Genomic DNA, 23,454 nt, shown 5'->3' with positions numbered 1-23,454 from the left:
ATTATTATCTTGAGCTGGCCAGCAAACCCTCCTGCAAGCCTTCATTTAGCTCAGTTGTAGCCATGTACACTGCAGACTCCTCATGCTGCGCTCGCTGACAGCTGAAGTGTTTTCAGTACATGGAGAACTTAATTAAAGCATATTCAAAAGTTAGAGGTGGCAACATCAGCAGTGGATTTATGTTTGTGTCTCAGCTGGGTGTGATGCTGGGCAAACAGGTCATTTTACGGACACGTTGGCATGCAGTGTGAATGATGAGTATTATTAAATTTTAGCTCAAAAGCAATGAGACAATTGGCAGTAGATAGTTTTAATAATATACACAATTCAGTTTGTCAATGGCATTTTTAAATGGGTTATTGCATAGGTATAATACAGTGCATGTCATTAGCTTGATAACTAGCTATCTTCACTGTTCTGTTAAATATGGAGAATTGAATAGTGATTTTAGCTGTGATTACTAACAAGTTTAAGTCAGTCAGTTGATTTAAAAAACCCAGCATATAGATAGAGCTGGAGCATAGACTTGTGTTTTAGACAGCCACCCTGGTGCTGTACAACAGTCATTGGATAAGAAGGTGGACTTGGGGTCCATGATGTTAATAGCAATCTAAATATGGCACGTGTTGTGTTCACTAGAGCTAAATAGTTTGCAGTATGTTTCAGACCGCATGCTTATTTAGTTTTAATAAATGTTGAAATTTTGTTGATGGACATGGTTTTTCAATCTGAATGCTGTTTGACTGATTGCAAGGGCCAAACAGTGGTGGAATATGAAATCTGTAGTTGGTCATTTCTTTTCTTAGTCATTACTGGCAAATGGCATTTGTAGCTCTGGTATCACAGTAATATTTGAAATATACTGTGATCTGTAATTAACCTATTAAATATAATTCATCACCTGACCAGTGACGACAACAATGAAGAAATAATGACTGATGTTTCAGTTAATTCATCCAGTAAATCAGTTGAAGGCACCCTTTGACTATCAGTTAGCTAATGTCTTAAGTTAAGGATGGTGTTAAATGGAGCATAGCATGAATAAATAGTTTTCAATTTTACAGCAAAGTTCCATTTTCAGGAATTTTGAGAGGATCTCCTTTTGGAAGGATTTGCTTCATTTTACCCATTACTGATCGTTAGCTTGCCAGGCTAATGCTGCCCCTAGGCGTTGCATGTCCTACTTGAAGCACGTGACATTCATGCATGCAGACTGTGTACACCAGAGTGAGACTGAACTAAACCTGACTCAAAGTCCAAAAAATAAATTAAAATAAAAAAAAAAAAGGAAGGAAACCATTTGGGCTGTTTGGTTGTTCACAGTTTTGGGTTTGGGTAGCAGAACTGTAACCCTTTAAGCTGTACAGGTATGTCTGACTTTTATTCTTCCATTCTGTGATTCTTGTAGGCCTTTGTGAAAGATGTTCATGAAGGATCCGTCACAGTGGCATTTGAAAACAAGTGAGTAAAGCATGTACACAGCAAAATACAACATAGTGTTACCACATAGTGTTACCTTTGCCAGTGGTGTAATTCATACTGTATGTGTGTCTCTCTATGGAAGCTGGCAGCCGGAGCGTCAGATTCCATTTCAGGACGTGCGTTTTCCTCCTCCAACAGGGTTCTGCAAAGAGATCAGTGAGAGCGATGAGGTTGAGGTGGGACGAATTCAGTACCTTCAGAATTGTTTAAGAAAGAACATTAACATTACTACCAGACTTGGTTGATTTAGAAAACAAAGTTGGTATAGTTACAGTCCTGACTTACGGACCCCAGGAGATCCTTCAAGCTCATCATTTTCTAGTTTTACAAGGAATACATGCACTTGGTAAGACGGTGTAGGTCAGCCTTGTCACTATGTGTCTCCGGTTCCTATAGGCTATCTGTTGTTTCAAATTTAAAGCCCATGCAGAGCTGTGTAATTGCAATGTTGTGGCATTTCATAAAATTATGAAACAGTGGCAGCAATAATTTGGCAGTGACAGGCCGCTGCTGCAAAACATATATAGGAGAAACACTGGCACCCTGGGAGTAATTTAATTTTACTCCCTACAAATTAATGTGAAATTGCATTTATTCACTTGATAATAAGCAGTTAATGAGTAAAAATTAAATGTTTTGTTTTTAAAAAGTTGTAGAATAAGTAGAATGTTTTGTGGAATTAGCTGTGTGTGTGTGTGTGTTGCCAGGTATATTCCAGGGCTAATGACAAGGAGCCTTGTGGATGGTGGCTGGCCAAGGTTCGCATGGTCAAAGGAGAGGTAGGGCTCAGGCCACATCACTTCTAAGGCCCATTAACACACTCAGTGCACAGTAGACCTGGATATAAAGTTATCATTTACTGCTTTGCTAGATGAATTACTATCATACCTGCTTTCTTTGAGTTCTACAGTAATGCTCAGTTTCAGTGGCCTACAAAACACGTGATTTAGATTATGCATTAAAAACACAAACTGTCCATAAATGGCTCAGTGTAGATAATCCACCAAAGTATACCTTGACCTATCTGGAGACTAGAGTTACTGTACTTTCAGCTACTGAATGAGTGAAGGAGTGGCAGACTAAATTTAGGCCAGCCTGACAAACCTGTCTCACATCTCTGAGCTCTTCTCTTTGCTTCTGTTCCCCCATGCTAGTCTCTGCTCTGGTTTTATGCTTTATCTCATGTACTGTGTTTTTGTGCCTGTACAGTGGGTTGTCTTCCCTCTCACTCACCCTCTTAATTTCTTTCTTTGTAGAAAATTTCAGTTCCCTTGTTAAAATTGATGTTTATATTTGATGTACTGATACAAAGTTTTTGCCAGCCCTGCTGTTTCACATTTTGCTTTTACCAAACTGGATCACTCTGATGCTGTATTTGTTTGTCTCTAGTTTTATGTAATAGAGTACGCTGCATGTGATGCTACATTAAATGAGATAGTGACGCTGGAGCGGTTACGGCCTGTCAACCCGAATAAACCGGCGATGAAAAACACTTTCATAAAGATCAGACTGGATGTGCCTGAGGATCTACGGCAGATGTAAGTTCAGCCAAGACCAACCCGCATTCTTAGCTTTAACAAAAGTATTTTATTGGCCTGGGTGACAGTTGCTTAAGTCAATATAGTTGCTTAAACATAGGTTGATTATAAGTGGCACAGTGTTATGCCAGTGTAACAACACAATTTAAGAAAGTGTGAGTCACATTCCTGTATTTGTTTATTTTCTAAAACTCGCATGAGCCAGAGTTTAATAAGCCTTTAATAGAAATGGACTGCTGAGCGGGCTACTGTGTGTGCACACATATAGCGGCTTCAGAAAGTATTCAGATGCCACCACTTTTCTTATTGTGTTGTATATTTAAAAAATTGAAATGGATAAACTGCCAATTTTGCTGACCAGTCTACACTCAGCAACCTATAATGACAACGTGAAAGCAGCATTTATTTCTATAGCACTTAAACACTACAAGTCAACCAAAGTGCTTTACACAAAATAACAATCAAAAGCATTAAATACACAAAATAAATTAAAGCACATAAAAGGCCAACCTGAAACGACAAGGCTTTAGTTTAGATTTAAAAGTGCCAGGTCGGTAGTAGAGCAGATGTCAAGCGGTAAACTGTTTCCACAGTTTTGGAGCAGCCACAGTAAAGACACGGTCACCCCATCACTGACACCTACAATAGACTTGGGGACTTTTAAAAGAAGCTGACTGGATGACCTGAACACTCTGTCATTCTTACAGAACAATAAAAGTTCTGTTAAATAAAGAGCAACAAGTCCATTTAAAGCTTTGAAAACAAACATCAACAGTTGTAAATCAATTCTAAAGTGAACTGGAGGCCAGTGAAGAGATAAAAGAACAGGAATTATATTCTCACATTTGGCTGGGTTAGTTAAAAAGGAGCAGCAGCATTTTGTCCAAGTTGGAGGCCAGAAAGTGACAATTGATTAACTGCAACATACGCAGAGAGCATTGCAGTAATCTAACCGAGAACGAATGAAAGCATCTCAAGGTCCTTTTGGGAAAGAAAGGGCTTAACCTTAGCCACTAAGTGAAGCTGAAAGAAGCTTGATTTTACAGCAGAATTAATCTGTCAAATGTAAGGTCACTGTCAAACATGACTCCTAAATTCTTTACAGCAGTTTTGACAAATGAGGCTAGTGTTCCAAGATTTAAGTCTAAACTATTAAGACCACCAGAGGCACCAAATATACTACACTCAGTTGTACTTTGATTCAAATAGAGAGAGTTTTGTGACAGCCAAGCTTTAATGTCATGCAGACAGTCAAGCAGTGACTACTGAAAGGTGAACCATTACCCCAGTCTCAGGTCACGTGCACACTGGAACAGGTTTTTTTCAAGGACCTCTCTGCATTTGGCTGCGTTCATCCTCCCCTCACTTCTGACCAATGTCCCTGTCCCTTCTGCTGACACGCACCCTCATAGCATGATGCTGCCACCACTATACTGCTGCGGAGGGATGGTGTTAGACAGGTAATAAGCAGTACCTGGTGTTCACCAATAGGGATGCATCAACACCACCTTTTTCCAGACCAAGTACTTACATTTGAATAGTTGCTGATACTGATACAGTAGTGTTTCTGCTATAGAAATTACAGTCACCATAAAATTGCATTGGCTTTAGAGACTGTTTCTATTTTCATAAGATTTACTTTCTGACTGGGATTAAATAAAATATACTGAATAACAGCAGCCTGTGCATATTACCTTAAAACTGTCTGTGTAAACTAATACAGGGCTCCAGACTAACATTTCATACTGATGGCACCAGCTCCACATTCGGTGACAATGCCTCTGTTTTAAAGTGTAATGTAATGTAGTATGAAAGTTCTTCTCCATCTAATGACCTGCTCAACCAGCATGAGGTTGATCACTGTTTCCCACAGAATTACATATTACTTGTGGCATTAGCCAATGAGGTGGGGGTCACACTTTCATAAATTATTATTTTTTGTTTAATAAATGCAGTAGTATCTAGTAGTAGTCTGTGCTTGCTGCTGTTCATCTGACCTGTCGCTGCTGCACTAGCTGGCTCTCTATTTGCAGAGCATTCCATATAATACATCCATGCTACCTACAGCATGTTAACATCTGCAACAGCTGTATTAAAACTTATTAGAAGAGCTGGGCCTACGTAGTTGTCAGTGTTATGTTAAGAACAGACACAGAGAGGAGTATTATTCACAGAGGGTCTGTTGTTAATGTGTGTGTATATGTGCAAGAGAGAGAGAGCAGGGCAAGAAGTGGCTGGGTAAATCAATGCACTGTGCACAGCTTTTCACTGAAATAAGGTTTTACACATTTTAAATAGTAAAAGGAAAATCAAGAGCAAGGGAATAGTTAATTGATTGCAGATGGCATCATTGTTACACAGATAAAAAAAAAATATAATAATAAATTTGGGTTAAATTAATTAATGTACTTGGGCAGGCTGCCCAAGTAAAGTCTGCGTGTGCAAAACTACAGATGTGATGTTGCTGTTAAGTGGTATCGGTGTGTAATATAGGACTAGTATGAGTCCTACAGGGTGGTATTGGACCTGATACCCTATACTGTCATTGGTGCATCTCTCTTTGCCTCACACAGTGCATGGAGGCCTGTCCAGATAGAATCTTTTTGACTAACCATTGTGAGCTTGGTCACCTCCCAGACCAAGGCCCTTCTTGCCTGGCTACTCAGTTTGACTGAACACACTAGGAATACTTCTGGTGGTTCCAGACTTGTTCCATTTTACAGTTATGGAAGTCGCTGTGCTCCTGGGAACAGTCAGAGATTTAGAAAATGTTTTAACCCGTTGCCTTGATCTTTGCCTTACCACAAATTTATTATGGAGATATGTAGAGTTGTTTGGACACCATGACTTGGTTTTTGTCCTGACAAGGCAGGGTGGTGCTGCTCTGCTGGTGCACAGGCTCATGTTGCAGAGTCCCTTAGTGTAAATTGAACAGGTGTAAGAATTCATTTGTCCTCACATCAGTCCGAATTCCATCTGGTCAGAGGGTGTGTGAGATGACTTTTAAATTAGTAAACAGCTCTTTATAGGTACAGTCTTGTATGTGTGAATTTATATAGGTTGGTGCTCTGCCCATCTGGTGTTTATGGCATGGAGCCTACTACAACTTTCCTCATGAAGACATTAAAGTATATCTTATCTGACATGCACTGTGAATAGTGGGACCTTATACACACACGTCTTTCTAAACTATGTCCAGTCAATTCAGTTTTCCACAAATGCTCTCTAATAGAGCTGTGGACACGTCAGTGATAAAGAAAGCCCCATTTTGACCACAATCTGGAGTGCTACAGCAAAGGGTCTGAGCACTTCTGTAAATGACAGATTTCCGTGTTAGATTTTTAGGACATGAAATAACATGACTTATTTGTAACCCCTGACAGGTGCTCCAAGGAGTCAGCACACAAAGACTTTAAGAAGGCTGTGGGAGCTTTCAACGTAACCTATGACTCGGAGAAAAAGCAGCTCGTCATCTTGGTTGGTTGAACAATTTTTTTCAACTTGAGAACATAAGTGTTCTGTGACTGTCCATCACTCAAATAACATTTTACATAGATAGTTCAACTGTTCACCCACTGATCTGACAGGGGCGCCCTGTAAATTACGTAAAATAATGTTACATCACTTTGTAGCTAACCTCCATCGCTGCCATACTGTATCTAAAGTCAGATTCTTTGTGTGAAATAAGCTTTGGTTGTTGTTGCAGTCTGTGAATGAGGTCACAACAAAGCGGGCCAATATGATGAGTGACATGCACTTCAGGAGTCTCCGCACCAAACTCTCTCTTATACTGAGGAATGAAGAGGCCAGCAGGCAACTGGAGGTACACAGTTACATACACACACGTGCGCGCGCACACACACACACACACACAAATAAAGCTTACAGGCAACTACATCTTCAAATGTATGTAAATTATAATTTTGCAGTTAAAATTCTCCTTGTTCTTGTTAAGTTAATGAAAATTTTGAAATACCACCTCAAGTGTGAGCGGTTTAAAGTACACTCAAGAATCAAATGAAACGAAGCATAGGCCCAACCTGGCCCAGCGCTACACTGAGTTACGTACATAATTTCTGCAGTCAGAGTTTGCATTACAGCAGATGACAAGGAAATCAGGGCAATGGAAGTGTGCTATTGCTGGTTGTTGAGCAGATAAAACGTCTTCACAGTTCCTGTGGAATCTCTCTGGGGCTACACATGTTCTCAGTCGGTATTCTTTCACAGTTCACACAAGTGTACCTTAAATATCCAAATGTAATCTTGACAAATTATATTGACTTAATTAGAGATGCTCACCATTAACCATTAACCCACAATAAGAATTCCAGCCAATTAATACTATCAGTTAAACAGTTAAAAAAAAGATATATAAATTTTTGAAATAAGCTATAGGGCCTACATATCAATCAATTCATGGGGGCGCATGGTGGAAAAGACATGCTTCTCCAGCAGACAGGTTTCCCCAGTTTGGCCGGTCTAGCGAGTCACTATTTTTTGTGTTTCTGGGACATTGGCACCATCTAAGCAGTACTCTCCACTGCAGGTCTCATAGGAAACAGACTGCGAACCAGACTAATCCCACTAACCTGTTTATACCTTAGAAAGTCTGGCTACTATTCACTATTTATTTAAGTTATAAAATATTTTTCTACACGGGGAATCTAGGCTGTTTGCTTTACTTTATTCTCTGTTCCACAGGTGTGATGTGACGATCCATGCTAAAATATTTGTTGATGGCCTGTTTTTCAGGATAAAAAATGAGACAAACTAAAAAGTAATGTTTGACAACAGAACTATGTCTGTTCAAATTTAAAAAAAAAATCATGTGGACTTGGTTTTAGGTCGAAGACGTTTCAAATCAAATCAAATTTTATTTGTATAGTGTATCTCAGGACAGTTTACAAAGTAAGGTCTAGACCTTACGGTTATCAGTAATATTACAGAGGCAAAACCCAACAAATCCCTCTTGAGCACCTCTCATCTAGCGTCATCTCAACTAGGGTCAAATATTTTACATTTTTCATCAACAAAAGAGTAAATGATAATGTGAAAGATGAATGAAGAGACATGAAGTAACTTAGTGCTGATCAGTAAAGCTGTTTTTTTTCCACTGGGCTAAAAATCTCAGGAGCTGAATTAGCTGCTTGATGTGTTTCACTGCTGTTGATAAGATATCATCTTACATTCAGTACCAATCTGTCTTCTGGCATTAGCGCTTCTTGGAAGAAACTTTTTTTAAACCAAATTTGTCTACAGTCCAGAGAATTATGCAGAAAGAAAGAAAAAACCTACTGGGACAAACTAGGAAAATGCAGCAGCACCCCATATGAAAATGAAACGGTAGGATTATTAAGCGTGAAACGTTGTGGCTGTTGATGTAACATTAACGTTCTTTTCACTTGGATGTCTTTTGTGTTGCTATCGGTCAGTGCCAGGATTAATATGGCTGCTCGACCATTAATCATCTCTAAATGTTCACTGCACAGATCTCACTGTTTTGATGTTATCTGACGATTTAGCATCACCTCTCAAACTGAACCCTGTGAAGAGGATTTTAGTAGAGATGTGAGCCTATCTTCTGCACAGCAGAGGGACACTGTGTAAATAAAACACAGTTTTCCACAAATGTTACTTTAGATGGCAACAACACGTGTACCCATGGTAATTCCTCATGTCCAACACACTTGGCCAATAAAGCTGATTCTGATTCTTCTAATTGTAGGCAACCAGGGTGAAGAAGTACAGTACATCTTAAAAATGGCAAAACATCGTCTGCAATGTATTTAGTTTTTACTGACTTATACTTACAACTAACAAAAGACTAAAATGTGACGAACTATTATGCATTTTCCTCAAAGGACTAAGACAAAAAAAATAAGTGAAATTTAGGTATGGTGACTATGTGCGTTCTGTTCATGTTTGGTTGTTGTTTTTGCCACTATTTGCCCATGTAAAAAATAAACCCCTTATGAAAAAACACATAGTCACAGACACTTATCCATTCTAAAGAATGCATTTTACTCTTATTGGTTTTTAAGTGTTGGCTGTGCATCCCTAGACTTAATATGATAAGAACAACTTGGAGCATTTAAATATTAACTACACTTGTGATGATGTTTTAAGAAAAGGACAGTTGTAAATATGTTCTGTTATTCGGCTAAAGGAATATAGAGTATCTGTGCTAAAAATAAGCTGGAGCCCTCCAGATATTGAAGTCTCAGATGAGCAGGTTCCTCTACTTCCCATTCCAAATCAGACTGCGGTTCAAAGAGTGCTACATACTGTGGCACGTTCCAGCTGCAGCCATTACTCTAGGTAAAGACGTAGTCTAAAAGAATGTGGTTAATCAGTAGGTCATTTTTTGATTGGCTCAGGGTGAATGTGGGACAGCTCTGGGCAGTGAGAGTAGGTGGTCATGAATAATGCAAGTTTTCGGTCAGTAGCTTTCAAAACGGCCTGCTTGGAGGACAGAGGGGAATCGGAACCCTAAGGAAAGATGGATTTAGAGAAATCTAAACAACTTTTGATGACTAAAATGTCACATGTTTAAAATAAATAATTTATAAATAGGCCTTGTCATCAAGAATGCTTGCTCTTTTGTGGCACTGATACCTTTGTGTGTGCGTTTCTATAGAGTTCAAGGCAGCTTGCATCACGGTTTCATGAACAGTTTGCAGTTAGGGACGATTTAATGGGTCTCGCCATTGGGACTCACGGGGCCAACATTCAGCAAGCTCGTAAAGTCCCTGGAGTCACTAATATCGACCTGGACGAAGAGACGTGCACCTTTCACATATATGGAGAGGTAGGATGGCTTGAATAATACACAGGTGACATGTTTGGTCTGTCTTATCTCTGGATGTGCTAGCACAGACCTCAGTGTAGAGGCGTTTGTCTTCTGTGTTCTTGTTTATAATTTTATGTTAAACCCACTTGAGGTCCTGAAGTGACAGAACTTGGATTATGTTGGTTTTGTGTGTGTTTGTCAAAGGACCAGGATGCAGTTCATAAAGCCAGAAGTTTCCTGGAGTTTTCTGAAGATGTCATCAAAGTTCCCCGGAACTTAGTAGGTGAGAAAATCACTCTGCTGAAATACTGAGATTATTGGTGCAGTAACTTGAATTTAAGAATTAGCCAGATAATTCAACTTGTGTCAGTCGGTCTGTGATTGAGTAATGTTTTTGTGCTCACAGGGAAAGTGATTGGCAAGAACGGTAAACTGATCCAGGAAGTGGTTGATAAGTCTGGTGTGGTGCGGGTTCGTATTGAGCCTGAGAATGACAAAAAGCCCTTAGCAGACACAGCAACAGCAGATGAGGTCAGTGGGAAACAAACTTTGCTTTAGACTTGAAACCAAATCTCTGCCTTCTTCGCTGTGGCACACACCACAACACACACTTAAGTAGTATTTTTTTTTAATGGATTTGGATGTCAGGTTAGTTAATAAAAAGGTGCATGATGATGATGTTTATGTTGCTCATAATAATTAATCATAGAGGGGCTTTAAAAGTAACCTCTGATTCCAGCAATAAATATAACTGAGAGCTAGTGTTCTTATCACTGACTTTGATGTTCTATACCTCTCTCACAGGGAATGGTGCCATTTGTATTTGTGGGGACCAAGGAAAGCATCTCCAATGCTACAGTACTGCTGGACTACCACCTCAACTACCTTAAGGTTTGTGTTATCACCAGTCTTAACAACTTCCATTACATCCTACCTCAGATGTCTACATTTTAGACCAGTCCCCTTTCCCAGAATCCAGAACTCACACCAAACACTTTCGCAACAGTTTTTATCCAGTGACAATAAGACTGGACTTAAATGACCCATTCCCTACAAATCTGACAGAATTACTGACACCCTCAACTTAATATTTGGTAGCAAAACCCTTTGGACGAAATAACTGAAATCAGTCACTTCCTGTGGCCATCACTGAGTTACTTCCACCTCTTTATTAGAATGTTGGACCACTCTTCTTTTGCCAGCTGCTCCAGGTTTCTCAGATTTGAAGGGTTCCTTCTCCCAGCTGCTGTTTTGAGATCCCTCCACAGGTGCTCTATGGGATTTAGATCTGGACTCATTGCTGGTCACTTTTGAATCTCCAGCACATTGTCTGAAACCATTTCTGGTGCTTTTTGAAGTCTGCTTTTGTCCTGTTGTAAGACCCATGACCTCTGACGGACACCCAACTTTCTGACACTAGGCCCTACATTGTGCCCCAGAATTCACTGGTAGTCTTCAGATTTCATAATGCCAAACGCACAGTCAGGACTTCCGGCGCCTGAAGCAGCCTGAGTGACTGCTGACAGAACAGATAAGGCGCCAGGATTGATCAAGCCTAGTTGTTAGACTAGCTGCACAGAATAAACCTTCATGGTAACTTATGCACCAGTGCTTCTGTGGAACTGAATTGCAGCTAAGTTCATCCAGGATAACTGGAAAATCACAGCTTAATGCGCTATTTAGGTTTTGTGGAATATCCCCCTGGTCTCACAATCAAGAATTAGCCCTTATTCTAGTCTTTAGAAACCTTAATATGCTACTTGGAGTAATAAACCAGGATACTCCATCATAAAATAAATCATAAATAATATTTTTGTAAAGTCTATGTGGCTTCTCAACCATAATTAGTTGTAGTAGTTAGTCGTTAAAACAAAAATATGATGATGAACAATGCTTTGGTGATCTATACATTGAAATCAAAGTGAAACTTGATGGTAGTATTGGGGGAGATTTCATCACTGTCCAATCCCTGGTAGTCAAAAGCACATCTAGAGTAACTCAGTAGGAACAGAAATGACAAGTAGCAGGATGGAGAGAAAGCAGGAACATGTCTTCAGGATCAGAAACCTGGATACTCTTCATTATAAATGTAGCATATACTGTAGACATAATTTATACAAAAAGTTAAAAAAACAAGTTCCTACTTGTTGTGTATAATTATCAAAGTCTGAATACAATCAACCAGTATATGAGTGAAAGCATGAAGACCTGCTCCAATTTTTTCCAACTCTTTTTGTCCACAGGAGGTGGATCAGCTTCGTCTGGAGCGCCTTCAGATTGATGAGCAGCTGAGACAGATAGGAGGGGGAAGTGGAGGAGGAGGGCCTGGACCTCGAAACCCCAAAGACAAAACCTATGTGTTCGACAATGGCATGGGGCTGGGGATGGGGAGAGGGGGAGGTGGAGGAGGAGGGAAGCCCTACACAGGAGTGGGAGGAAGAGGTGGACGGGGACGAAGAGGGGGAGGGGCTGCTTTTGCCTCAGGTATGGTCAAATCAGCAATACACAAGTGAGTTCATTAAAACCTATTTAAAAATTAATAACATATTTTTAAATATTGTTTGTACTCATGCAAGGTTAAGATTGCCTAAAGCTTTAATATAAAATATGCATCTGAAGTGTTTGCCTCATACAATGCGCTCTGACTTTAAGTGCTCTCATTGATCTGGATGTGAAAGCAAACTGAGTTGGTTATTTAGAGGAATGGTAATTACTTCACTTTTTGTGCTCAGCGGTCACATTTCAGGGTCAAATAAGTGTTTGGATTTTTAATATTTAATGTAATGTAAAATACATGAAACATGCAGCTTGCACAAGGTCTTTTCCCCTGGTGATGACTTTAATAACAGTGAATCAAAGGTTAAAATCCGTGCTGTCTTTCTGAGGCAGCTAATAATAAAGTTTGGCTTGTGTACTTTGTTCTCCAGGCACCAACTCAGAGGCATCTAACGCTTCAGAGACAGAGTCGGACCACAGAGACGAGCTCAGCGATTGGTCACTGGCACCCGTCGAGGAGCTGATGACAGGAGGGGGTACCCTGCCCAGGCGGACAGATGGGAGGAAGAGACCAGGCGGCGGTGGGCCAAGGGGACGAGGGGGTAGAGGAAGAGGAGGAGGAGGGTATAAAGGTGGGTGGGAATTACTGTTATCATGATACTGCAATATTGATTTTTGATACCACTTTTATACCACAGGGAAGAATGGATGCCTGACTGAAGACATAAAATTTTACTTAAAAAAAAAAGAAGTGTAACAAAGCTATAACATGACAACAATGTACGACTTTTATTTCCTCAGCGAGTAGCAGACAACAGCAGAATGACTAGTATTTTTGGTACTTTAGTCATTTTGCTCACATGAATGAAAACTATATTCTTTTTGAGGTGGTACACATTAGGGCTCCATCTAATGGCTGCTTTAATAATCAGTTAATATGTTGATTATTTATTTAATTTGGTGCATAAAAAACATGCTGAAATCTATTTTCCACATTATGAAAACAAGCATGCGTTCATTTAAACAATGCTTTTGCAATGTTTCTATGCTGAGCATTATTAAAAACAGCAAATTATTTGTTCAAGAATTAAGCGTTTACAGTGTACAACAGATCCATATAGCATTAACAAAAATATTAAAATGTTTAATTTAAAATTATTTTCATAAAACATAGCATGCTAATGTAAAGAGCCCAGCACACATACGACTACTATACTATTGATAGTTTAAAATAAATCTGACTGTGCCTAAACAATCCTCAACACATTTACTGTTAGCCTGTGTGCTCTGCACAATCCCCATTAACTTGCATATACATCATCAGTGTTCCTGAACACACCTGTGTAACTTAGTTTTGCTTACTGTGTTTAATGTAATGCTTGACTTTTCATGTTTTCACATTAACACGAATGCAGCACAGATGCACCCATTATTAGTAGCTTATACAACCCACCATTATGTTCCTAAATATAATGTTTCTTACATTATTAACTAAAATTAACAGCTTAGTTTCAGGCACCCCTTCTTTTGTAACTCCGTCTTTCCTTTAGTTGCTAATGTACTAGTGCCATGCTGCCCCATACGCTCTTCTTTCTGATTGTAAAATAAAGTGTTCCCAAACTTGAGATGACAGGTCACCAACGTTTCTCTGCTGTAACCATGCTCACTACTGTTACTAATACATCTGCTGTTTTTATATGCCTCACTGATGCGGTCACCCAGCATTCTCACACAGCTAAGTGACTAGACCAAACTAATCGGTAAATAATTTGTTGCCAGCTTTTTATTATCATTTTTATTGATTAGTTGTTGCAGCCCTAGTGCCGTGTCCAAGAGCCTTTGAGGTTAACACACATACTGTGTGTTAAATACAACAGCATCTAACTTAATGTGCTAATTAATCTAAGTATTTTTCTGTCGACTGAATTTCTGCTGACTGAGATTCCTCAGTCCTTACAGCTCTGAAGGGGATTAGCTTAGCTTTGAGAATTACTGTTGGGCCAGCAACAGGACAACACACAGTTGACCCTGTGGTCGCAACAACCTGGAGCTGAACACACTCAAAACAGTGGAGATGACAGTGGACTTTAGGAGATTGTTGTAACCACACCACTGGGCCAGCTGTTCATCCTCCCATTTGTGCGCAGACTCGTCCCCGTCCTGGATGAAGCCGAAGACTGTTGTATTGTTTGCGTACTTTAGAAGTTTAACAGATGAGTCCCCAGAGGTGCAGTTGCTGGTGTAGAGAGAGAAGAGCACTGGAAGAAGCACACAGCCCTGAGGTGCACCTGTGCTCACTGACTAGGTCCTGGATGAGGTTTTCCCCAGCCTCACCTGCTGCCTCCTACCTCTTAGGGAGCTGATTATCCACTGACAGATGTGGGCAGGAAGAGTAAGCTGGGTCAGTTTTGGGTGGAGGATGGCCAGGACGATACTGAACGCTGAACTGAAATTCAGCTGTGGGTTCTGCAGGTGTGTGTGTGTGTGTGTGTGTGTTAACTCGCTGTCGGAGAAGAGAGAGCAAGAAAGTGCACCTTCTATTGATGGTAATGATTGTTTAAACATTTTTCAGATATTCAGAATCGCATTGAAAAACTGCATTAGTAGGAATTATCACTGGCTGTCACTCCTCATCTCCGTAAGGATTCCTCAGGGACCTCATGTCATTCAAGATTTTTCTAACAACTATTTTTGGAGCATTGCTGGATATGCACATTCACAGTAAAATATTATCAGTGGAAAGCTTGATGAGCCTTTTCTTAATCAGTTATATTGTTTTTCTACAGGTCGATTATAGATGAAGCTAATTTTGAAAATAATGAATGGAGATTATCTTAATTGAGATGGTAGGAAAAACAAGAAGGAAGAAAAAAATTTGTAGTGAATTAAAATTGATAACAGTTTGAGATGTTTTTTTTTTTCCTTCAAATTACAGCCTGAAAAGTGGAAATGAATCACTAAAGAGATCGTTGCAGATTGTCGTCCTGATATATTTTCATTATGAGTGTTTGCTTTTCAAGGAGATCCACATTTATATTAAGATAATTTTCTTTGACATAAGTCTAATTGTGGTACACACAAATGTGAACTCAGTTTTAGCCTGCTTCCTGCCAGTAAGCTACTCACTTTGAATTGCAGGAACATGTGAAGGTTTTGACTACTTGACAGTTACGTAATCAGTGATGTTTGTTTCTGCTTTGTCACTGTTTTGTCTTCCCATCAAGTGGTGGGAACAAGGCTGATGCTGATAAGTTGAGATGCTGACCTTGTCTGTCCTGGTTTAGGTGAAGACATGCAGTGGAACGAGCCAAGACCTCGCCATATCAGAGATCCCAAGACAAGAGTGCAGGAAGACACCCTACAGGTGACATACACACACATTCATCTTTAAAAAATAATGCTAATCCTGAAAATGCCTTGCCTCTTTTTAAATGGATGATAAAAAGGCACAGGTAACTTATTTCTGGTATGGTCCCATCTGATGTCACTACTGATCTTTTGCCAAACCCCTGCCTTGTACAGCAGTTGTCCAGTCATAGCTTAGCAAATGTATCCAGGCAAGTTTGTTAAACTTTGGATTTCTCCACATGTGGAAGCAGTTTGATTGTAATAGGAGCGATAACTGGAATCTATTAAGTTGTCATACTTCATTCACTAAGTGACTAGGTTTGTGAGGTCTAAGCAGTAATCCCCAGTCGCTGTGCTGCAGGTTGAGCAAGGTTATTAAATACTACTGATTCCTTGCTGATGAGCCTACATGAAAACAATTTTTGTCCAGCATTTCGGCTATCAGTCAGCCTGGTGAAGACCGTGTTTTCATTCTGCTGACAGCTTTTCTGACGAGACGCTACATGGAGGTTGGAGTAATTGTGGATTGAACGGATCAAACACTGAAGCCGTGCATATGCGGCGCTCATGTCCAGTGAAGTCCCAATTTGAAGTTAGTAGTGGGTGAAACCCAACATCAATCCTTTAAGTTGTAGGCTACTAGTAACTTTAGCCCAAAAATGAGCTGGCTCTTAGCAAAACAAGTGTGCATGAAGTCCAACACAGACATCGCCAAAGAGCGATTCAGAAATAAACAGGCTACAAATAAGTCACATACACAAATGGCAAAGCATGTGCGCAGTTCCTCGGTTAATACTTCAGTTGAGATATAATAGCCTAATTACCATCATCATCACGTTGACTGTGAGGCTATAGAGCACTGCAGTGACTACATAAAGAGGTGGAAACTTGTTCTATAAGTGATTTTCCCATTTACTGTGTTCCATAAGTTTCCCCCTCTCTGAATTTCATTATAAATACAGGCTGTGCACATTGGATGATAAGGTTAGTTAAAATCATTTATGAAAAATACAGATTGTGCATTATGTTGTAAAACAGAGGTGGTGCCACCTTCTGAGAAACTTAGTGGCACTAGTGCCACCAATATGGAATGTTAATCTGGAGCCCTGCCGCAGTACCACATACCACCCCACCCCGCCAAACCTTCCCAAGGTACATGGTCATGAGATACATGTAGAAAGGATGGGAAAACTCCCATGACTCCTGCTGTAATCTTGTGAAGGTAAAGACTTTCTTCACTGTTCCACAACCAGGTCAGAATCTGCATTGCTTTTCTTGGTTCGACAGTTGGTTGGAGTCCCCTTTCCTCTGTTCCTGGCATAAGCTTTTCCATGGAGGTAGATCAACATGATACCCCGATAATTAGAGCACACCCTAAAACCTCGCTTTTTAAAAATGGTAATCACTCCCCCAGTCAGTCCACAGGCACTGTCCCCAACCTCCATGTGTTACTGAAGAGGCATGCTTCTCATTTACGTCTGGCACCATGCTGCTCAGGAGCTTCTTAACTTGGACACTTCTGCCATCACTGTAAAAGGCTTCCCGTGAGTGCTGAAATTCTCTCTCCTAGGAGACATGTTGGTCAAGTTAAGCAGTTCCTCAAAATATTCTTTACAGAGAGAGCAGGTAAAATAAGGTTCTCTGGTCTGATGAGACAAAGTCTTTGGGCAGAACACCAAACACCATATCTGGTGAACAGTGGCCACTGATCATCACCTGTTAGTACCATCACTATGGTGAAGCATAGTGGTGGTAGCATCATGCTGATGGGGGGCTTCTCAGCAGCAGTGACAGGGCGACTGATCAGAACTCAGGAGGAATAAAATAGAGGTCCTTGAAGACAACTTGTTCCAGAGTTCACATGGCCTGGACCTGAGGTGACAGTTCACCTTTCACCAGTGTTGGGGAAACTACTCTGAAAATGTAGTTTTGCAAACTCAATTACTTCACACTGGAAAAAGTTAAAGTACAGCAAAACTACTCTAGAAAGAAGTGTAGCTTGGTAAACTAAAGTTACTTAGAAAAAGTATTTCAAACTACTAAGGTTTTGAGTTCAGGACTTTTCCTAGTACCAGAGTAGCCTCTTTCTACACTGTGTTATTACTACTGAGCCATCTTTGGGTTGGCGGTGTGATAGGCTGTAATTGTATTGTCATTGCAGCATCTTCTGCAGACCAATCAGTAGATTTCTGCTTCCTAAATGTTGCTGCTAAATGCAATGCTGTTCCACCAGTGCACCTGTCCCTGCATAGTTTATGCTTCTGGTTGATGTTTTAGGAGTGTTTCGTGTTTAAAATTTGTAGCCGAGTCAGCAAACTTTTCCTGCAAATGGCAGGCCTCACTGAGCGCAGTAACCTACATAAAATACATGCCATTCCTTTCTTTGCAATATCTCAGCCCCCTGTGTGATCATGTCATTTCGAGTAGGTCTTTGCCCTTTTCATCACCTGCTCACCAGCTGATTTCCTGTTAGTGGCGCTGGAGGTTCTGAATGATCCTTTTTTTAACAAATTAATCATTAGTTCATTTCACTCTTACCAAAGACCTGAGCCTGCTTGTGAACCGGTAGATGACATCCTGCACAGATTTGTCCCTAAACTACATTGTTATGGCAACCATAGCCTTGCAATAGCCCCTCGTGCACGCAGGCACATACACATATGTGTAACAGTTTTCACTCCTGCCTGGTGTGTCACGATATATGAGGATGTTGGGGAAAACAAATGGGGTGGCATATTTGCAAGTTGCACTGGTGCACCTAATTATAAAATTTAGTTGGGCTGTAGCTAAAATAGTGGCAAAACACAACTGAATGGTCTGCGTCTGTTTATTTTAAAATGAGTGTGAGGGAACAATAAGTCGGACAAACTCACAGATGTAACTTTAGCTTAACAAGCTAGGTCACTACAGCTGTCATTTCAATAGGCAAGAGTGATGGTCACTGGTTTGACATGAGAACCCAATTTTTGTCAACATCTGTGGGAAATCAAGAACCCACTGTCTGAAAGTTTTGCTTCGATATTCAGGTGGTAAATCTGTTATCATCATCATCATTGGAAATCTCATGTACAGTGTGAAAACATAAAGCTTGACAGGCGCTGCAACAGTAACTGATTGGGTGGGGTTTTAGGAACAGCAAAAGCATTTTTCCTTTCTATTTGAACCTGTGCACTGTGGGACTGGACTGTACCTGTTTGCTCATTTCCCTCAGATCCGTGTGGACGGTAACAACGAGCGTAGCGTGCAGCACTCCTCAGGGGGGCGAGGAGGAGGGCCCTCCTCATCCCAGGGTGGCATCAGTGCCAGCGGTGAAGGCCAGTCCCGCCATCACCATCAAAGACCCATCAGAGACCGAGGGATGAAGAAGGATAAACAGGATGCTCCTCCACTGGTGAACGGAGTGTCGTAGATACGCCACTGGAGGACCTTCTCACTTAGGCACACGTACACACATTCAGAAGCATACACACAGGCAACGTCATAAACCATTGTAGATTCTGTCTTTTTCTTTCTCTTTCTTTTTGTCAAACATAAATACACATATTTCATCAGCACAGAAGTTTCTGGTAGTGAAGTTATAGGCCAGAGGTGATCAGGCATCTTCTGGTTTGGTTTGGTTTTAGCTGGTATGGTATCTTTTGTTCTTTTCTGGAGTGACATAAAAGCAACTTTTTTTGGACAAATGGAAAAGAGGAGGATTTGACTAAAGCTCTTCTCTCAGAGGCATCCCAGTCATCCTTTTTTTTTCTTTTTTTTTTAAATCAGCCAAAGTGGATGAAATTTTCTTTCCACCACACTGTTTGGACTTGCTCACATGAGAAAAAAAATGAGTCATACAAATTAAAGAAGTCACTGGTTCCTATACAGAAGCAACATAATTACAGCCACTTCAGAAGGTGGTTGAAAATGTGTGTTCCTTCTTTTAACATTTTAAATGTGTTTTACTGAAAGTGGGGAATGGCAGAAATGATCAAACAGCACACGGTTTTCTAATTGTGCTCCATGGTTTCCCCACAGGTTGAGATGTTATTTTTTTTGTGGTCTAAAGCTCCAAAATCCAACACCTGGGAGTCTCCTGCAACACAGCATTGCATTTATTGTCTAAATACAATATACCAAGTACTGAAAGTATTTAGCATCTTTCAGGTGCATTTCCAGAGAGACTTTTCAACTTGTACAAAAAAAATAGCTTTTTCCGAAGGGCCAGGTGTACTTTGGTGTCCCCTAGATATTCTTCTAAAAGAAACATTTAGATATATGTGAATTCAGACTGGCAGAATTTGATAGGGGTTGTTTTTCTTCTTTTTTCTGGGGAAATTGAACACTGGTGACCGTGCTGACACCTAAGCAAATTACACCTGCCTTTGGTATTGGCAAAGTGAAGAGCAGTTCAAAGTGTACATGCTCCAGAATGAAATGTGAACAGGTATGGGCAGTTTTTTTTTCTAGCAGTAAATAACCAGAGGCGCTCTTGGAATGAGTCAGCAAATACTTATCTCATCACTGAAGTCATCTGTGTTTCATTTCCTGTTGACTACATAGTATAAATTTCCTTCAGTTTCTTTGTCAGACCAAGCTCAAATTAAGTACAGGAGGTACCGATGGACATAACATAAATCTGAGGCACACTGATGCAGATTAACTGCGTAAAACAAAAGTATTAACTGAAGCAAATGCAGATCAACTCCCAAGAGGTACAAAACAGGGTCCGGGTACGAAATATGAACTGTTGTCCTACAACTAGAACACATGACAAGGCAAACAGTGACACACTGAGGATTATAAATTCAATGTATGATCACCAGAAACACACATAAAACCCATATATTCACTGCTGTTGTAAAATAAACAGTGACTCATGACTAAAGCCTTCAATTCAGTCATGAATAAAAGCTTTGTGTTACAGAGAATCTACAGTGTCCTCTGATCAGAATTTATGGAAAGCCTGTTTCAATTACTACTGTAGAAGAAGCAACTGAGTTATACCTAGACAAAATAAAAAAGGTTGGTGCAAGTTGTATTCTTTCAACTTATTCTGGGCATCTCCCTTTTTCTTAGACATTGTGTATATTAATCTTTTCTTTAATGTTGGTGACCTTTTGTAAATGATAGGGTTGAAGCAGGAGTCTGAAATCTGATCTAAATCTTTGAGGTAAAGGTTCCATATACTGTTGTAGTCACTTTGTGCTTGTAATCTTCGTTGGACCACAAGTATCAGGTCTTGTTTTGTGAACATTCTTTTCTGCCACTGATAATTTAAACTGTGCATTCCTTTAGTTTCTGTTTTTATTTTGTGAATCTGTGCATGTCAGCAAAGTCACAGTGAAGTTTAGTGAAACAACTCTAAGCCACAGTATAATCAGGTTTGAAGAAGCAAATTTTTATCCAGTTCAGTATGGCTTCTTTGTGAAAGGCTCTCTGCGCTAACAGCAATGTGTTCGCCGCAGTCATTTAACTGCAGATTGTCGGTCTCTCTGCCACTCTAAGTCATAATAAGGCTATATATTTGTGTGCCTTGGATTTATGTGTCTCTGTTTCTTTGAATATGGCCCATTCTAAAAAGCACCTGGCTGCTAAATAGATTTAAGCTTTTTAATGCTGTCTGTTTAAACACAGTGTAACACCCCTTCTTTTTTCTTGTATGCTTAGGACATTAAGTGCATGAGTGTTCTTTACTTGGATGATTCATTCTGTGATCCTGTATGCATTTCTTGAATTCTTTTGTGGTTCTAAGAGGACTTCAACAAATTCTGGTCATGCATTTTAATCTGGAAGAAGTCCAGTTTGCTGGTGTTCCTGCAAACCTATTTGCCTCATGGTGGACCTCTATGACTTACTGACATAGATGTAAACAAAAAGAGAACTAGACAATCATCCAAGATGGCTGAAAGTGACTGTCTAACCGGAGTGGTTTTTTTCCAGGCATCAAAAGAACACCAGACAAAACAGTGTGTTGATTTAAATATCTCATTCTGAGGTGTACCAACCTGCTGTCACCTCAGAGTTACTGGCTTGATAAATATTCTGCATGAAAGTTAATTAGTGGCATCATCGTCATAAATATGTACATTTTAGGTGGCGTGAAGGCCTGTAAAGATCATTTACCCTCTCAGTTGACCCAAAATGTGTCCTAAAATTAAACTGACCGCAGTAACTTTGATGGGCTAGTGTAGAAAGTATTGTGATTAGGATTGAAAGGGAGAGAGACATAGTTTGTTGGGATGTTTTTAGAAAACTTTAAGTTGTTGAAATATGAGAAAGTCACTGTAAAACAAAAATGGTTTCTCTGTGCATTCATAGGCTTAACAGTTCAGAAAAATACTGTATTACATCAAATTACTGTAAACACATTCAGTATCCAGCTATATGCTGAGACAGGAAGACAAGCACTGATCTTCAGTTTTAGTGTTGCTACTGTATGTGCTAATGTGGTGGAAACAAGTAATTCGCAGTTTGAATCTACTCATTTAAATGTTTTACTCTAGCCTTGTAAAGTTGGGCCTTGAATTTAGCTTCCCTCATTGTGGTACCTTTTTAAAGGTGTGTTTTGATATTTCTGAACATTTGCTTATTCACGTTCTTGCTCAAAGTTAGACAAGCAGATTGATACCACTCACGTGTGCACTAAATATGAAGCTAGAGCCAGCTTAGCTTATCTGACAAGTGGAAATGACAGAATAGCTAGCATGAATTGGTCCAAAAATACCAAAATCCACCAACAAGAATTGTTAAAGCTCACTAATAATGTTTTATTTTGTTTAATTTTTGGCCCAGTGGTGCAATTTTTAGGTTAGCAGCTTACCCCTTGCTTGCTGCTATGCTAAACTCACCTCCTGCTGACAGAAATGAGAGTGGTATCAGTTTTCTTACCTAACTCTCTCTGTAAGAAAAAAAAAGTGAATTTCCCAAAATGTTGAAGTTTTCATTTAAAATACTGCTTTGATTCAGAGTGTCAACCATTAGCATAGCATAAAATACTTTTTCAGTAGGTTGGGTCAACTTTAGTTGGTGGGACACAAAACACATACAGGGTTTGTGGGGAAAAAACACAGCTTGTCAGACTTGGAAGGTGGGCTGATTTATCTTTTGGAAAAAGAAAGCTGTGAATGCTCAAAGAAACCTCACCATATTTAGTGTGAAATGTGCCTTTAATTCTGGTGAATATCACAGCCTAGCCATGAAATCAGGGATGATGAGACACTGATAACAGACCAGACATTACATGGCGGTTTTGTGAAGTGACATATTAACAATGAAGTGATATTATTCACAAAGCTGAGCATTTCTGAGCTTCCTCAAAACTCAAAGGGCAGGTGTTCGTTACATGGGTGACTTTTGGCTCTCCAGGAAACCACCTGTTTTATCAACCTGATCTTTTTTAAGCACTGAAGGTGCTGTATTCTTGTACAGTTGACAAACATAAGCATGCAGCTTGTGACCTGGCTCAATTGATTTGTAAAAATACATTCAGTTACTTCATAGATCAGTGCAGGTCATGATCTTGAATGGCTAATTTGGGACCTTTGGCTCTGTTCCCAGATCTAAAACAGCCATTTCTTCTTACAAATCCCCATTTTAAAAATGTAATCTTGAGATGAGAACGGTGTGACCCAGTGTGACTTTATTCCCAGTTTCTTTCCTTCCTAGAAAAGGAAGTAAGGAAATGAAACTAAGATTCCATATGTTTTTTTTTTTTTTTTTTTTGGTTGCTTTTTTTGTTTTGTTTTTTTTAATCAACACTACTTTGTCTCATCTCTCTTTGACTTGAGTTAGACTGGAATAACCAGTGAAGAGTAACAT

The 23,454-nt window shown here is 39.8% G+C and overlaps 1 protein-coding gene across 1 annotated transcript in view; it reads left to right on the top strand.

Moving 5' to 3' along the window:
* fmr1 (fragile X messenger ribonucleoprotein 1) overlaps window positions 1-22,689 on the top strand; it is a 28,683-nt gene extending 5,994 nt beyond the window's left edge. Inside the window, exons 2-15 of the mRNA XM_020595448.1 lie at window positions 1,409-1,461; window positions 1,565-1,658; window positions 2,190-2,261; window positions 2,872-3,020; window positions 6,404-6,497; window positions 6,727-6,843; window positions 9,658-9,828; window positions 10,015-10,093; window positions 10,217-10,341; window positions 10,615-10,701; window positions 12,054-12,294; window positions 12,738-12,938; window positions 15,591-15,670; window positions 18,866-22,689. Coding sequence (XP_020451104.1) covers window positions 1,409-1,461; window positions 1,565-1,658; window positions 2,190-2,261; window positions 2,872-3,020; window positions 6,404-6,497; window positions 6,727-6,843; window positions 9,658-9,828; window positions 10,015-10,093; window positions 10,217-10,341; window positions 10,615-10,701; window positions 12,054-12,294; window positions 12,738-12,938; window positions 15,591-15,670; window positions 18,866-19,063 — 1,761 coding nt within the window. The 3' untranslated portion in view covers window positions 19,064-22,689. The remainder of the gene's footprint in view (window positions 1-1,408; window positions 1,462-1,564; window positions 1,659-2,189; window positions 2,262-2,871; window positions 3,021-6,403; window positions 6,498-6,726; window positions 6,844-9,657; window positions 9,829-10,014; window positions 10,094-10,216; window positions 10,342-10,614; window positions 10,702-12,053; window positions 12,295-12,737; window positions 12,939-15,590; window positions 15,671-18,865) is intronic.
* Window positions 22,690-23,454: the final 765 nt, after the last annotated feature.

This window comes from Monopterus albus, unplaced genomic scaffold, assembly GCF_001952655.1.
Source record: "Monopterus albus unplaced genomic scaffold, M_albus_1.0 scaffold27.1, whole genome shotgun sequence".
In the NCBI taxonomy this organism is placed as follows: domain Eukaryota; kingdom Metazoa; phylum Chordata; class Actinopteri; order Synbranchiformes; family Synbranchidae; genus Monopterus; species Monopterus albus.
This window is presented reverse-complemented; position numbering and strand designations above follow the sequence as displayed.